This window comes from Pristiophorus japonicus, chromosome 16 (assembly GCF_044704955.1).
Source record: "Pristiophorus japonicus isolate sPriJap1 chromosome 16, sPriJap1.hap1, whole genome shotgun sequence".
NCBI lineage: Eukaryota > Metazoa > Chordata > Chondrichthyes > Pristiophoridae > Pristiophorus > Pristiophorus japonicus.
Window position 1 is genome coordinate 7,889,231 of NC_091992.1, and position 15,766 is coordinate 7,904,996.

General features: G+C 43.9%; 1 protein-coding gene across 5 annotated transcripts in view; it reads right to left on the reverse strand.

Moving 5' to 3' along the window:
* The window catches only part of vmp1 (vacuole membrane protein 1), a 175,071-nt gene that overhangs the window by 68,928 nt on the left and 90,377 nt on the right, over positions 1-15,766 (reverse strand). For 4 of the 5 annotated variants that reach the window (XM_070856944.1, XM_070856945.1, XM_070856946.1 and 1 more), the window contains one exon: positions 10,653-10,817. In XM_070856944.1, the coding sequence (XP_070713045.1) occupies positions 10,653-10,817 (165 nt within the window). Of the gene's footprint in view, positions 1-1,914; positions 2,574-10,652; positions 10,818-15,766 lie in introns of those variants that run through there. The other variant, XM_070856948.1, reaches the window with a different exon arrangement.

The window sequence follows — 15,766 nt, forward strand, 5'->3', positions numbered from 1 at the left end:
AAATTCCAGATTTACAACCCTCAGAAGAAATTTCTCCTCATCTTTGTTTTAAATGGACAGCCCATTATTCTAAGATCGTGCCCTCTAGTTCTAGTCTCCCCCATCAGTGGAAACAACCTCTCTGCATCCACCTTGTCAAGCCCCCTCATAATCTTATACGTTTCGATAAGATCACCTCTCATTCTTCTGAATTCCAATGAGTAGAGGCCCAACCTACTCAACCTTTCCTCATAAGTCAACCCCCGATCCCCAGAATCAACCTCGTGAACCTTCTCTGAACTACCTCCAAAGCAAGTATATCCTTTCGTAAATATGGAAATCAAAACTGCACGCAGTATTCCAGGTGTGGCCTCACCAATACCCTGTATAGCTGTAGCAAGACTTCCCTGCTTTTATACTCTATCCCCCTTTGCAATAAAGGCCAAGATTCCATTGGCCTTCCTGATCACTTGCTGTTACTGCATTCTATCTTTGTGTTTCATGCAAAAGTACCTCCAGGTCGAGCTGTACTGCGGCACTTTGCAATCTTGCTCCATTTAAATAATAACTTGCTCTTTGATTTTTTTTCTGTCTAACTGCATGACCTCACACTTTCCAACATTATACTCCATCTGTCAAATTTTTGCCCACTCACTTAGCCTGTCTATGTCCTTTTGCAAATTTTTTGTGTCCTCCTCACACATTGCTTTTCCTCCCATCTTTGTATCGTCAGCAAACTTGGTTACGTTACACTCAGTCCCTTCTTCCAAGTCGTTAATATAGATTGTAAATAGTTGGGGTCCCAGCACTGATCCCTGCAGCATCCCACTAGTTACTGGTTTCCAACCAGAGAATGAACCATTTATCCCGACTCTCTTTTCTGTTAGTTATCGATCCTCTATCCATGCTAATATATTACCACCAACCTCGTGAACTTTTATCTTGTGCAGTAACCTTTTATGTGGCACCTTGTCAAATGCCTTCTGGAAGTCCAAATACATCACATCCACTCGTTCCCCTTTATCCACCCTGTTCGTTACATCCTCAAAGAACTATGCTGGCCGCTGGAGATGCCGCTCCCGGGAACATTGCATATGCTGGAAATTCCGCTCCCGGAACGTCGCGTATGCTGGAGATACACTGCGTTCCCAGGAGCGGTATGCTGGAGAGAGCCCTGGGAACGCCACTGCAAGTGCATATCCAAGTACTTTTTAAATGTGGTGAGGGTTTCTGTCTCTACCACCCTTTCAGGCAGTGAGTTACAGGCCCCCACCACCACCCTCTAGGTAAAAATGGTTCTCCTCAAACCTCCCCTAATCTTTCTACCAATTACTTTAAATCCCTGCCCCCTGGTTATTGACCCCTCTGCTAAAGGGAATAAGGTCCTTTCCACCCACTCTTTCTAGGCTCTACTCTTATCTTGAAACAAGTCTGTGTTTGCATCCCAACTACTTTCTGTGGCGGTTTTCATCAACCAAAACAGAGTTTAAAAGACAAAAGAAGCACTTGATTGAGACAAGAGCTAATTAAAAAAAAATAAAGAAAACTAGGACAGGGGTAAAAACCTCAAGTTAGACGAGAAGTAAATGTATGTGTCAAGAGGGGGAAAACAAGCCAAGCCAAAGACTATTTTTAGTTGTCGAGGAAGACCTCCTGGGCCCGAAATTGATGAACTTACCGCGACATTCCTCCGCTCATACCGCCCAGTGCCACTTTCGACGTGGCCTGGAGCGGGCAGGAGGGGAGAGCCGCCGGGAAGCGCCTGCTGACATCAGCGTCGCGCAACTGAGCTCCCGCCCGCCAAGATGAGATATTCATGCGGGCGGGAGTCGGCGGCAGAACGGGAGTGGACCGCTGGCTGGAGGCTGGTCTGTCCCGGACGGCAAGTCGGAAGATGCTGAAAAAAAGGTCAGTGAACGGATTACAGGGACTTACCTGAATGGGGTCCGCTGAAGGTCTTCGGATGTTTTTTTTGTTGATGCTCTTCCTTTCCAGCTCTTCGACCCCCGGTGGGCCTGATTCCATCCTCGGCGGCACTTGGGCGGCAAGCGCCTTTGCCACGGAGATGAGGAGCTCCCACTGGCTGCCGCCCAGATTGGCGGCGTAAGTCGCTCATTTGCCGCCTGCCGACCTTCGAGGGACCTTCTTCATGAATATCCCTCCCAAAGAGCCACCAGGCACCTTGGCGGCCATCGGCAGTCCCTTGGACAGGTAGAGGCCTTCATCAATTTTGGGCTCCCCTTTTCTGAAGATTTTTTTTCCTCTTGCCTTCTACGGTTAGACTCCATCTGTACTTCCAAAAGGTACAGGAAAAATGCCGGCCGGGTTTCCCGGCCCCTCTCGCCTCTGCCCGTCATCAGTGTAGATAAGATAGAAACTGAATGTAGACTAAGCTGGCAGCCTACATTGTGGCGTAGCACTCGGGAGCTCCAACACACTGCACCACCAAAATCCAGCAAAGAATTTAAAATCGGACAATTAAAAAAAAATTGATGAATAGTGTACTTTTTTCATCATACCATGATTTACGGCTTATGGAGCTAAAATTCTGGAGGTTATGCATCAGATACAGATATGGCAGCATTAAGTATTATTACTCAGACTCCTTGGAAGGAGCAAAATAGAACTTGTCCCCCAGGTGCAATTTTATAGCTTCATGTCTCCACACCACACTTGCCAGATGATGAGTGGAATAATTCAATTTAGCTTTTTAAAAATACCAAGTTCCTCCTGCCAGATTTAATCTGAGGTTAAGGAAAAACACATCCCATATTTACTCATGTACAAGCTGCATTCTTTTCCCCAAAGATCTATGGCTTTCCGATAATGTAAGGGGTAACCATAACAAGACTTGTAGCTACCATAATTTTCACCATGTTGCCTTGGGTCTGTTCTTTTTCATTTCAACCAGTGTATTTCTATCTATTGTCGCTCTCTTCTTCCCAACACCCGATATTTAAATGGCAACTCACCCTCCCGACTCCAGTCCTGGTTTCTGCTGCCAATATTAAATCTCCTCTCCCTGCAGCCACCTCTAACTAGATGCCACCCAACTTGGTGAGAATTATGGTGGCCAGAAGTATTTTCATGTGGCCCCCTATCTTGTACAAGACTCAGAATTTGAGGGACGGGGTGCAACTTATATTTTTCCTCAATCTCAGATATTAAATCACGCAGGGGCAACTTGGTATTTTTAAAAAAGATACATTAAATTTTTCCACTCAAACTTAACCTCCTGGTAAACTTTAATTCAGCAGTGTGAGCTTGGACTAAAGTTAGGACTCAGGCGAGGAAGTTCCATTTAAATATGACGAGGCTGGGGGTTTGAAGCAGAGGAAAAAGTGACAAATGGATGATATGAATGTACTGGTACACAGTTACTGCTGGCGCCACCATCTTGGCCAATAGTGCTCGCTAGCAGGGAATTATTAAAGGTCTATTAGGTGAAGTTTTTATTTCTAATTGAGAAACCTGGGTTTTATTTTTATTTGGAAAAAAATAGAGAAAGAGGCAGTGGGGAGACAAACCTGGACCCTCAAATCTGTAAATTAAAAAGAAAATTCAGTGAAAGAAAGAGTTTTTATTTTGAACATCGCTAAGAAAAAAAACACGAGACTAGAAATGTCGTCAAGCTAAATGCAACCCAGAATTATTTACACAGTTTGCAAACTTCACATTTATAGAAACATAGAACATAGGTGCAGGAGTAGGCCATTCGGCCCTTCGAGCATGCACCACCATTCAATAAAATCATGGCTGATCATTCACCTCAGTAGCCCTTTCCTGCTTTCTCTCCATACCCCTTGATCCCCTTAAGTGTAAGGGCCATATCTAACTCCCTCTTGAATATATCCAATGAACTGGCATCAACAACTCTCTGCAGCAGGGAACTCCACAGGTTAACAACTCTGAGTGAAGAGGTTTCTCCTCATCTCAGTCCTAAATGGCCTACCCCTTATCCTAAGACTGTGTCCCCTGGTTCCGAACTTCCCCAACATCAGGAACATTCTTCCTGCATCTAACCCGCCCGGCCCGTCAGAATCTTATTTGTTTCTATGAGATCCCCTCTCATCCTTCTAAACTCCAGTGTATAAAGGCCCAGTTGATCCAGTCTCTCCTCATATGTCAGTCCTGCCATCCCGGGAATCAATCTGGTGAACCTTCGCTGCACTCCCTCAATCGAAAGAACATCCTTTCTCAGATTAGGAGACCAAAACTGAACATAATATTCCAGGTGAGGCCTCACCAAGGCCCTGTACAACTGCAGTAAGACCTCCCTGCTCCTATACTCAAATCCCCTAGCTATGAAGGCCAACATACCATTTGCCTTCTTCACCGCCTGTTGTACCTGTATGCCAACCTTCAATGACTGATGAATCATGACACCCAGGTCTCGTTGCACCTCCCCTTTTCCTAATCTGCCGCCATTCAGATAATATTCTGTCTCCGCGTTTTTGTCCCCAAAGTGGTTAACCTCACATTTATCCACATTATACTGCATCTGCCATGCATTTGTCCACTCACCTAACCTATCCAAGTCACCCTGCAGCCTCCTAGTGTCCCCCTCACAGCTCACATCGCCACCCAGTTTAGTGTCATCTGCAAACTTGGAGATATTACTCTCAATTCCTTCATTTAAATCATTGATGTATATTGTAAAGAGCTGCGGCACCCCACTAGTCACTGCCTGCCATTCTGAAAAGGACCCGTTTATCCCGACTCTCTGCTTCCTGTCTGCCAACCAGTTCTCTATCCACGTCAGTATATTACCCCCAATACCATGTGCTTTGATTTTGCACACCAATCTCTTGTGTGGGACCTTGTCAAAAGCCTTTTGAAAGTCCAAATACACCACATCCACTGGTTCTTCCTTGTCCACTCTGCTCGTTACATCCTCAAAAAATTCCAGAAGATATGTCAAGCATGATTTCCCCTTCATAAATCCATGCTGACTTGGACCGATCCTGTCACTGCTTTCCAAATGCGCTGCTATTTCATCTTTAATAATTGATTCCAACATTTTCCCTACTACTGATGTCAGGCTCAGTCTATAATTACCCGCTTTCTCTCTCCCTCCCTTTTTAAAAAAAGTGGTGTTACATTAGCTACCCTCCAGTCCACAGGAACTGATCCAGAGTCCATAGACTGTTGGAAAATGATCACCAATGCATCCACTATTTCTAGGGCCACTTCCTTAAGTACTCTGGGATGCAGACTATCAGGCCCCGGGGATTTATCGGCCTTCAATCCCATCAATTTTTCTAACACAATTTCCCACCTAATAAGGATATCCTTCAGTTCCTCCTTCTCACTAGACCCTCGGTCCCCTAGTACTTCCGGAAGGTTATTTGTGTCTTCCTTCGTGAAGACAGAACCAAAGTATTTGTTCAATTGGTCTGCCATTTCTTTGCTCCCCATTATAATTTCACCTGAATCAGACTGCAAGGGATCTACATTTGTCTTCACTAGTCTTTTTCTCTATAGAAGCTTTTGCAATCAGTTTTTATGTTCCCGGCAAGCTTCTTCTCGTACTCTATTTTTCCCCTCTTAATTAAACCCTTTGTCCTCCTCTGCTGAATTCTAAATTTCTCCCAGTCCTCAGGTTTGTTGCCTTTTCTGGCCAATTTATATGCCTCTTCCTTGGATTGAACACTATCCTTAATTTCCCTTGTTGGCCACGGTTGAGCCACCTTCCCCGTTTTATTTTTACTCCAGACAGGGATGTATAAATGCTGAAGTTCATCCATGTGATCTTTAAATGGCTATCCACCATCAACCTTCAAGTATCATTTGCCAGTCTATTCTAGCCAATTCACACCTCAAACCATCAAAGTTACCTTTCCTTAAGTTCAGGACCCTAGTTTCTGAACTGTGTCACTCTCCATCTTAATAAAGAATTCTACCATGTTATGGTCACTCTTTCCCAAGGGGCCTCGCACAACAAGATTGCTAATTAGTCCTTTCTCATTACACATCACCCAGTCTAGGATGGCTAGCTCCCTAGTTGGTTCGTCGACATATTGGTCTAGAAAACCATCCCTAATACACTCCAGGAAATTCTCCTCCACCACATTGCTACCAGTTTGGTTAGCCCAATCAATATGTAGATTAAACTCACCCATGATACTGCTGTACCTTTATTGCATGCATCCCTAATTTTTTGTTTGATACTGTCTCCAACCTTATTACTACTGTTTGGTGGTCTGTACACAACTCCCACTAGCGTTTTCTGCCCCATGGTATTCCATAGCTCCACCCATACCGATTCCACATCATCCAAGCTTATGTCCTTTCTTACTATTGCATTAATTTCCTCTTTAACCAGTAATGCCACCCCGCCTCCTTTTCCTTTCTGTTTATCCTTCCTAAATGTTGAATACCCCTGGATGTTGAGTTCCCAGCCTTGGTCACCCTGGAGCCATGTCTCCGTGATGCCAATTACATCATACCCGTTAACTGCTGTCTGCGCAGTTAATTCGTCCACCTTATTCCGAATACTCCTCGCATTGAAGCACAGAGCCTTCAGGCTTGTCTTTCTAACACACTTTGCCCTTTTAGAATTTTGGTGTAATGTGGCCCTTTTTGCCTTAGGTTATGGGATTCACTAACACTCACTTAATCCTATTTTTTTTTTTAAATTAAAAGTAAATTGTGTATAGCTGGTACCATGATGGGGGGATATTGAAAATGGCTGTAGATTATACACAGGGGAAATATTGTGATCTTACTTATTAAAAAAAATGCCTTTGGTTGCAATTGAAGTCTGCCTTTAATGGATGGCCTTGGTCTCCAGAAGAACATCAGTGTGGTAACTATATCAGCACACTGCTGTCCTTGTTCTATATCCAACTAGGAATGTAAAGATTGACATTTGCTGCAGCATAAAAAGTAAAGTCCACACAGTGGGACTTAAAATCTATCTGCCTGGAAAAAAAAAATCAAGTAGCATAGCCTACATTTCTTTTCCTGCCAAAAAGTTGGATCTAAAGCTATGCATGACATCAGCGACCCCAGTATGCCATGTCCGACACATAACGCACATACCTGTACTATCATGGCTGCATTTCGCACACATCTGCCAGTTAATTTTTGGTAAGGTCTCAAAAGGAAATGTTTTTTTGGACATATTCATAACCCCCACAAAAATCAGGAATTGATCAGTGAAAATCAGTAACAACGGATGTTGAAGGTCCTATTATATGGCTGGTGTACAAGATGAACCCATATTTTAAACTCCAAAGCAGGTCTGGGACACAATATATACAATAATGACATACAGTATTTGATTATCCGTGTTGTTTGCAGTTAACAGGGTGATGAGCAGCGTTTCCCATAAGCCGTGCGGCAATCTGTGAAGGCCGCTCACAAGCTGTCCCGTTGAAGGTATTGCGTATTTAAATAAACAGGCCACGCACCCACGGGAATATTTTGAATGAGCATTGGTGACAAGGTGCCAGTTGTTTAGAGAAATAAGTACAGATATATATAGTTCCCTACCCTACCCACTGCCTAGCTTTTCTTTCCAAATGAACTCAGAACTTGGCAGGACCACTTGTGAGATGCAGGGCAATTCAGTTAGCTATTTTTAACTCAATCAAAATGAGTCAGTGTGCACTCAGACATTGTCTGCTTCCAGCACAGCAGTTTTCAGAACTGAAATAACGTCTAATGGCAACCTGCCTTGACTTACTTTGAGCAGGATCATACACATTTAGTATAAGGTTCGAAGGGCCTCTACTGCATCAACAGTAAATAGAATGGATGAAGAAAAGCAAAACACAGGTCAAACAGCACACAAATGAAAGATGATGGTTTAACAATTCACAAAGCGCAGGCTTGAATTCTAAAGTGGCTCATCACTTGAAACTTCAAGCCTTTCATGTTCTATTGACAATGTGCTGATGTGCGTCCTATAATGGCCATCTGATAGAGGTCTGGGGAGAGATTTCCATTCTGTTCCACCCAACTACTAGCCAAGCTCCAGACATTTAGTGGCCTAAGTCAACCTGCCTTCATAAAAATGAGTAACTATGTTAGAGAGGGAAAGAAAGGAATCACATTGAAACAGGACACAAACTCTAGCATTTAGTTTACTTCCACAGTAGTGTGTCCTCTACTTTCTCACTTTCAAAGGCTCCTTGCCAACATACAAATGTCCTCCTGGTGTTCAGGAGTCACGATGTGGGAAGCAGACCTCAGCCTTAGTGTTGAATTGAGCTGTCTGCGAAAGGCATATTTCACAGGTGTTGAGACACGAGCAGGATTTGGAGCTAATCAGTTGGGCTAATAGAACACGTCGCCCAACTGATGCAACGTCAAAGTACCTGAGTCAAGTCTTCAAAACACCGGTCCAAAATCAATTCATAAAACATGTCTCCAGGTTACAAACTCCCTCTTCAAAAGGGGCTGGCTCAACCCCTCTCCAGGGGCACAGCCAACCTCTACTCCATCTTCCCATCGCTGAAATCAGGAACGCACTGAGATATAGTTGGCTGGGACTCCTGTGCTACTGCATCGGACATGGCGTGGGGAGTGTCACCACATTGTGGCACCCTCCTTTTAAACTCTCTTGCAAGTAACAGCTTACAAAATCTCATTGAAAACCTGCCAGGTATATCCCAGTCAGCATAATGACACTTCCAGCACACAAGTGTTTGAGGGAAAGACAGGGGTGCCTTGCTCACTTATTTCCTATCATGGATTGAAGTTGTACATGAACGACAAATCATAGGTACTGTAATCATTACATCGGATATACGGCACAGAAACAGGCCATTCGGCCCAACCAGTCCATGCCGGCTTTTATGCTCCATTCGAGCCTCCTCCCATCTTTCCTCATCTAACTATCAGCATAACCCTCTATTCCCTTCTCCCTCATAATTAAAGGAATTATTAAGAAAGAGGACTTGAAGATTTATATACTGCCTTATAAACCTAAAATGTCCCAAAACACTTCACATTGAATTAGTTTGAGGTGCAGTAATTTATGTGGGGGGAATTATTTTTATGCGCAACATTATCCTACAAGCAACAATGGGATAATGGTCAGTTAATCGTTTTTTGGTGGTGGTTAAGGGACGAATGTTGGTCAGGACCCCAGAAGAACTCTCCTGCTCTTCTTCAAATGGCATCCTGGTATCTTTACATGCATCTGAACAAGCACAACATGGATAACATCTCATCTAAAAGATGGCATCATCATTTATGCAGCACTCCCTCAATACTGCACTGGACTGTCAGCTTAGATCGTGCTCAAGTCCTGAATGGGGCTTGAACCCACAAGTTTGTGTCTCAGGGTACCAAATTTAGCTTGTTCATTGAATTATAGAAGTTTACTGCACCGAAGGAGGCCATTCGGCCCATCGTGTCTGTGCCAGCTGAAAAAGAGCTATCCTGCCTAATCCCACTTTCCAGCTCTTGGTCCGTAGCCTGTAGCCTTGTAGGTTATGGCACTTCAAGTGCACATCCAAGTACTTCTTAAATGTGATGAGGGGTTTCTGCCTCTACCACCCTTTCAGGTAGTGCGTTCTAGACCCCCCCCCCCCACCACCCTCAGTGAAAAAAGTTTTCAACCCCCCTCTACCAACTACTTTAAACAGTTGACAGTAATGATCAAACTCTTGAGGAATCAAACTCTTGATTTTAAATGCATTGATTCAGACATGAACAGAAAATACTCAAAGATTTATTATCCCACTCGAAATTTTAAATATCAACAGAGTCAGATTTCTGGCAACAGTGTAGTTGCTGCTGCTTACAACAAATCTCATCTTTTCTCTACCTGACAGTTTCAATTAGAGAAAGAGTGAAGTTATGAGCTCCTGTTTTACGGGTGGGTATATTGTGGACCTCAATCATATAGAGCAGTCAGGTCCAAGTTTGATCGATGCAGAGTTCTCAGTGCAGCCGACAGGCATTAAATCTCATCCCACTTCAAACAGGGAATAAAAATAAAAGTCAGCCAGGGTTTATACTCTCCCTGATTAAGAGGAACAAATACACATACATGGACAGGAACAGCCTCAGTTGTGGCAGCCGCCGTGGTTAAATAGTCTGTCAACACTCACAGTTTAGATTCACACACAAAAAGGATGCTCACTTAGAAAATGTACTGGAGACTGCTGCTATTGGTGGAGGTGGAGGTGTCGTTCACAAGTCAGCACCCTCAGGAGAAGAATCAGGTAATGGTAATCTCCTCTTTCCACCCCCCGCACCCCCCACCCACCTTCTCTACCAGTTTTCTCTCCTCTTTCTGGTTCTTTCTGAGGTACCACACCCAAGTGGTCATTCTTTGCATTTGAGCTTAGACAGGGAGTGTCAGATGTAAATTTGACAACGAGGGGAAGCATCACAAGGCAAGTCTGATCCCGTCTTCGACAGCTTTTCACATGCAGATGTTTCTAGCAGGACTTGCTGGATAGCAATTAAAGGCAGGAAGCCTGGCTGATCTCCCGTGCTTTATCCAGGGCATGGAGCACAACTGCAGTGCGTCTATCACAACTTCAATCGAGATCAAACAGCACATAAACGGGGCAACGCTGGAGATTACAGTACTGTGTACAGAGCTTTCCTAAAATTCTTTAACATTAATAAAGTCCTGTAGATGTTGTTTATCACACACTGCTGTAAGATTCAAATAAAATTGACAAGTAATTTAAACAATGGAGTCTCACCCACATGCAGGCCTCCAGCCTGACTTTGGAGATAATAGCCCAGAGAGAGATCGTCGCTTCCAGCTTCTCATCGGGACAGATGATTTTATCTGGGTAGGGAGGTTCCGGGAAATTCACAGAGTTACATTCATAAGCAGCCAACGTCACCGAAGCGATGTGTGGACCCTGCAGATAACGCACAAAAAATAAGATTGTGTTACTCGGGAACAGAGCTCCTATCTGTCACTTTGAGTTGCGACAATCTGCGAACCTTCACCAAATTTCTTCTTTGAAGTAAATGGTTGAGAAAACCGATGGCCCTTTGAGAATGGTTAGATGTTTAATCCTGGGAGGGATCCACGGACTTATCTCAAGCAAGTTTCTCATCTCAGTTGGGACATCACTAGTGTCAGGAGAGAGAGAGAGAGGAGGGAAAAGAAAGCAATCGAGAGCATGCATAACCAACCAGCACGATGATGAGAATGCCAGTGCATAAAACCCTTTCAGTCATTCCTATTATATAAAATTCCGGATCCAAGCATATAATGACCCTTAATTATATATATATTTTTTTTTTTAAATGCTCAGCCTATGAGACTATATCCATTGCCAAGTTTCCTCAGAGAGGCAGCAGCATATTTTAGAAATAAGTCATTCTGCAAAATATAGGTTTTTGGTTAATTATTTTCTGTTGTTTGGCTTGATGTACTTAATGCATAGTTATAAATGAGCTGTAATACACGGGGCGGGGGGACGGGGAAGGAAGATTCCCTCTCCCCTATTCTTTGGCAACTAGTTATACATTTTTCCTAATTTAAACTATACTTTTAAAAATACACTTCACTAAATAAAATGTTTCTTTTGCAGCTTCCTCCAAAAGTATGAAAGAGCAATCAAGCTTGTATTTATTAAACACCCCATTATATTCTCAGTCACAAATCAATGGATTTTTTTTTTGAAGTTCAGTCATCGTTAGGCAAACGCAGCAGCCATTTTGCACATATATTCCACAAACAGCAAATGAACGAATAACGAGAGAATGGACTTTAGCGGTGTTGGCTAAAGGATGAATGTTGGCCAGCACACCGGAAGAACACCCTGCTCTTCAAACAGCATCCTGGTAGCGTTTATATCCACCTGAATAAGGTAGACAGGGCCTCTGTCTGCCTCATCCAAAAGATGGCACCTCGGTCAATGCAGCAGCACCCCAGCACTGCACTGGAGTATCAGCCTGGATTATGTGCTCCAGTCCTGGAATGAGGCCTACACAAAAATTTTCCGACTTAGGAGTGCTGCCAACTTAAAGCAGACACAATGATCACATACTTGTGGAAATTGAAGATTTCAAATGCATTAATTTGGACATTAACAGACAAGACTCAAAGACCTAATATTTATCATGGGAAATATTAAATGTTAAGCCCTGTGAATGCTGCCCCCATCAGTGATTTCTCATCGGTGACTGAATTTGGTATTGAAAGCAATGCTGGCCTTGTAATGTACACATTTGCAAGAGAACAACACTGGTTGTCAGCCTAAATGAGGTGCACAAGTCTGACGTAGGGTTTGAACCGGTCGGCTCTGTTTGATGGTAAATGCTACAAATTGAGCAAAAGTGGCTGGAGGGGGGAAAAGAGGGTCAACTTTCAAGAATACACGTTACCCAGCACAGGAATTTGTCCAACTCCACTGGGATTGAAGTGGCTTTGAACAAGATCAGAGTGATAAGACAAGACAAACCCATCACCAAACCCATTGCAAGCATGCCTCTCATAAGCTACTAACTATGTAATAATAACAACAGCAACTTTTATTTATATAGGATCTTTAATGTAATAAAATGTCCCAAGGTACTTCACAACAATTTTGCTTCACGTTAGATATTGACCATTGAGGGAAAGAGAGAAAAAGTGGGAGAAGGCAGTGTAAAAAGTAGTTAAAGGCTCGGGTCTGAAGCGGCAGCTAAAATGCGCACGCAGATGGACATAGGCGAAAAAATTAAAGAGAAATTCAAATTATATTTGTAAATAATACAATAAAAGAGTATACAATAGTAAAATCAGTATAATAAAGATTATAATTAACCAAAATTAAATAATATACACCATTATTATAAATTAAGTTAAAATTAGAAAATCAGCAATTGAAGCAAATTAAATCAGTTATTAGCTTTCTTTAAGATTCATTCCCTGTTCAGTGATTCAATTAATATGGAAGAACCAATCACCGTCCCTCATCCTTGTGATGTCATCATTTTATAACTTTTTATTTCTCATTCCCTTGACATACGTGTAATCGCTCCAGGCTCAAGCACAGTCTTAAGACCACTGCGAGACTTTTATGGGAGAAATGTAATCCACTTTTATATTGTACTAGTACCACCGGCTCCCAGTGTACAAGTATCATGCAGCCAGTGGCACCAAAGATAAAGCTTCCAGTTTCCCCAAGGCCGATTACAATAAAGACCTGTTTTTATTTTTAAAAACCATTCTTCAGAACTCAGTCTCAGTCAGCACATCAGTGGCCTGACGTGATGGGATGGGATACAACGTCAAAACTGCAGGGTGAACGCCTTCATCGTGAGGAGTTGGATAGATTGCCGACATTGTGCCGGTACTTTGTGCATGCGCAGCGGCTAGGCACTACAGCCAGAAATATGGGATTCCAATCTGCAGAGTGTGGTTCCCCTCTTTATGCAGGACAGTGACTAAACTGTGCCCCTCTCCCTTGACTCAGGCTAAAGAGAGAGTGTAAAAACAGTTTTAGGGCAGCTTACAGAGATAGGTTGCCAAAACAAGACAATTTAAACAGTCCACAAAAAAAAAAGTTGCTGGGATGTTCATTCACAACCAGTACCCGAGTCCCTTGTTTTAGCCATACCATCTAAGGGAGTTAGCATAATTCCCATGTATCCCACTTCCCCACACACCTAGAGAAGGAGATTTTTTAAAAAGCAAGCCACCTTGAGCAAATTTCATGCATCTCCTAGTGGCCAATTCGATTGGCACTTGCACTCTTATCCACCTCACTCAATCTGGGTACAATCTACATTAAGTGCAGAATAACTTAATTCAAAGAATTTCTCTTTGCCATCAATCCCCATTTAATTTTAGTTGCAGGGTTTGTGATAAATCTGTTCCCAAGATGCATGAAATATTTTAATTCTCGTGCATTCCCTTTAACCAAACATCAAAATAGTCTATTAGGGAGGGCAGACATCAACACACAGAACAAGGACACTGGTCAACCACATCGTCGCCCTGCTTTGAATTTTCCTCTGCACAGCTCAACTCAATGCAAGGAATCCCACATTTCTCCCCCCTTTGGGAAAAAAATGTAACCAATATTTACATTTTAGATTTGTTAGATCATTTATTGGCAGTTTGTAAAGAGACAAACATTTTTCTCATCAAGGACAGGTCCAAGGCCCCAGGCACTCGTGGCTCATACAATTCTGTCTGGAACAAGTCTGAAGATTATACTTGCCAAATTGTTTCTGTGCAAATGTAATTAAACTTCTGAACTGTCGTTTGTGAAAAGAACCAAAGATCATTTATAGAACCAATGTATATAAAAGGGAACAGTAATATTTCTGTGTGCCACAAATCTCACATTTCTACAAACTTATCATCACAGGCAGTCCCTCGAAGCGAGGATGACTTGCTTCCATGCCAAAAAGGGATGAGTTCACAGGTGTTTCAATGAAGGACCTAATATTCCAGATCCTGAACATCCTGAAGGGTGGAAGATGCCTGTGCGTGGATTTTTTTAACGTTTGGTGGCCGTTGCACACCAGACACCACACGGGCTTGACAGAGCTGGGCCTTGGTCCAGTGGCAAGGATTAACCAAGACTAACTGGAGACCAGCTCTGCTGCACGGACCGAGCGCGCACATATATCGCAGTGTGGGCTGGCCCGTGCTGCCCCTGGGCCCTCGCCTCTTCTGGGTCTCAGATTCATAGAAACATAGAAAATAGGCGCAGGAGTAGGCCATTCGGCCCTTCGAGCCTGCATCACCATTCAATGAGTTCACTCCTCTCCTGGGCCCCGGTCACTTCCCTCTACGGACTCTCGCCGCTCCTTCGCCCCTCCTGCTGTGCCTGCCCGCACTGCAATCAGCGACCTGGCTTCGTAGCCATCGTCCTCCTGCAGCAGCACCGCGCTGCTCCCTGCAGTGGTATGCCGCCGCACGCTGCTCCCTCCAATGGCTCCGGCCTGCTGATGGTCTTGCAGGCTGGGACCACGCCGATTTCCGGGCCGGGCTGCCGCACGCTGCTACCTCCAACAAGTGCTGTATCAAATAGATGGATTCAAATGGTCGTCCTCTCCCTTTAGTTATTAAGGATTCCACCTCACTATCTGAAGAGGAACTATTTCCTGGTGCCCCGAGTAACATTTCACCCTTAAATGAGCATGACCAAATATAGATCAACTGGCTACTGATTTCATTGGTGTTTGTGAGACCGCACTGTACATAAAATGCCGGCCTTGCTTGTCTATAAAGCTTTTACTTGGAGTTAATTATGAGAAACTTACATTGGGCTCAAAATTGGCCCCTCCAGATTTTTGGCACACTCACCGGAGTTGCGTCGCTTTTGCAGGATGAAAAATGCGCCGAAAAAATACCCTCCGATTCTGGCTGCTGTATTGCCTCTCCCGGGGCTTGGCGCAGCGTGGTCAGTCGATTCGGGGCAGAGCTAGGGCCCTGCGCCAGAAACAGTGCCGGCAGCTCTCCACATGCGCATTGGAGTGTGCGCGCATGCGCAGTAGCTCCACGCCCCAGCCTCTCTGTGCGCGTCCCGCCCCTATTCCAGGCCGAAACTGGACGGGACGTTCCGAGTGACCCCAGGATCTCCAAAGGGAACAAATCTCGGTGTGATTGTTGGAATTGAGATTGCTGCCGTTGCCCTGATTGCTCTGGTCATCGGTGGCGTTATGTGGAAGAAGAGAGGAGGAGAGAAGAAATCTGGTAATAGCCCAGCAATCACCCTCGAACTCAAACCCAGGCCTGAGGCTAATCCTGAAGTGAAGTTCCATGGAACTAGAATCTGGACTTGCTGCATCGCTGGAAGGATTCATTCAGAAGCAATCCCCATTCTGGATCTTCATTTGGTTTGATTGATTGTTACGGGCT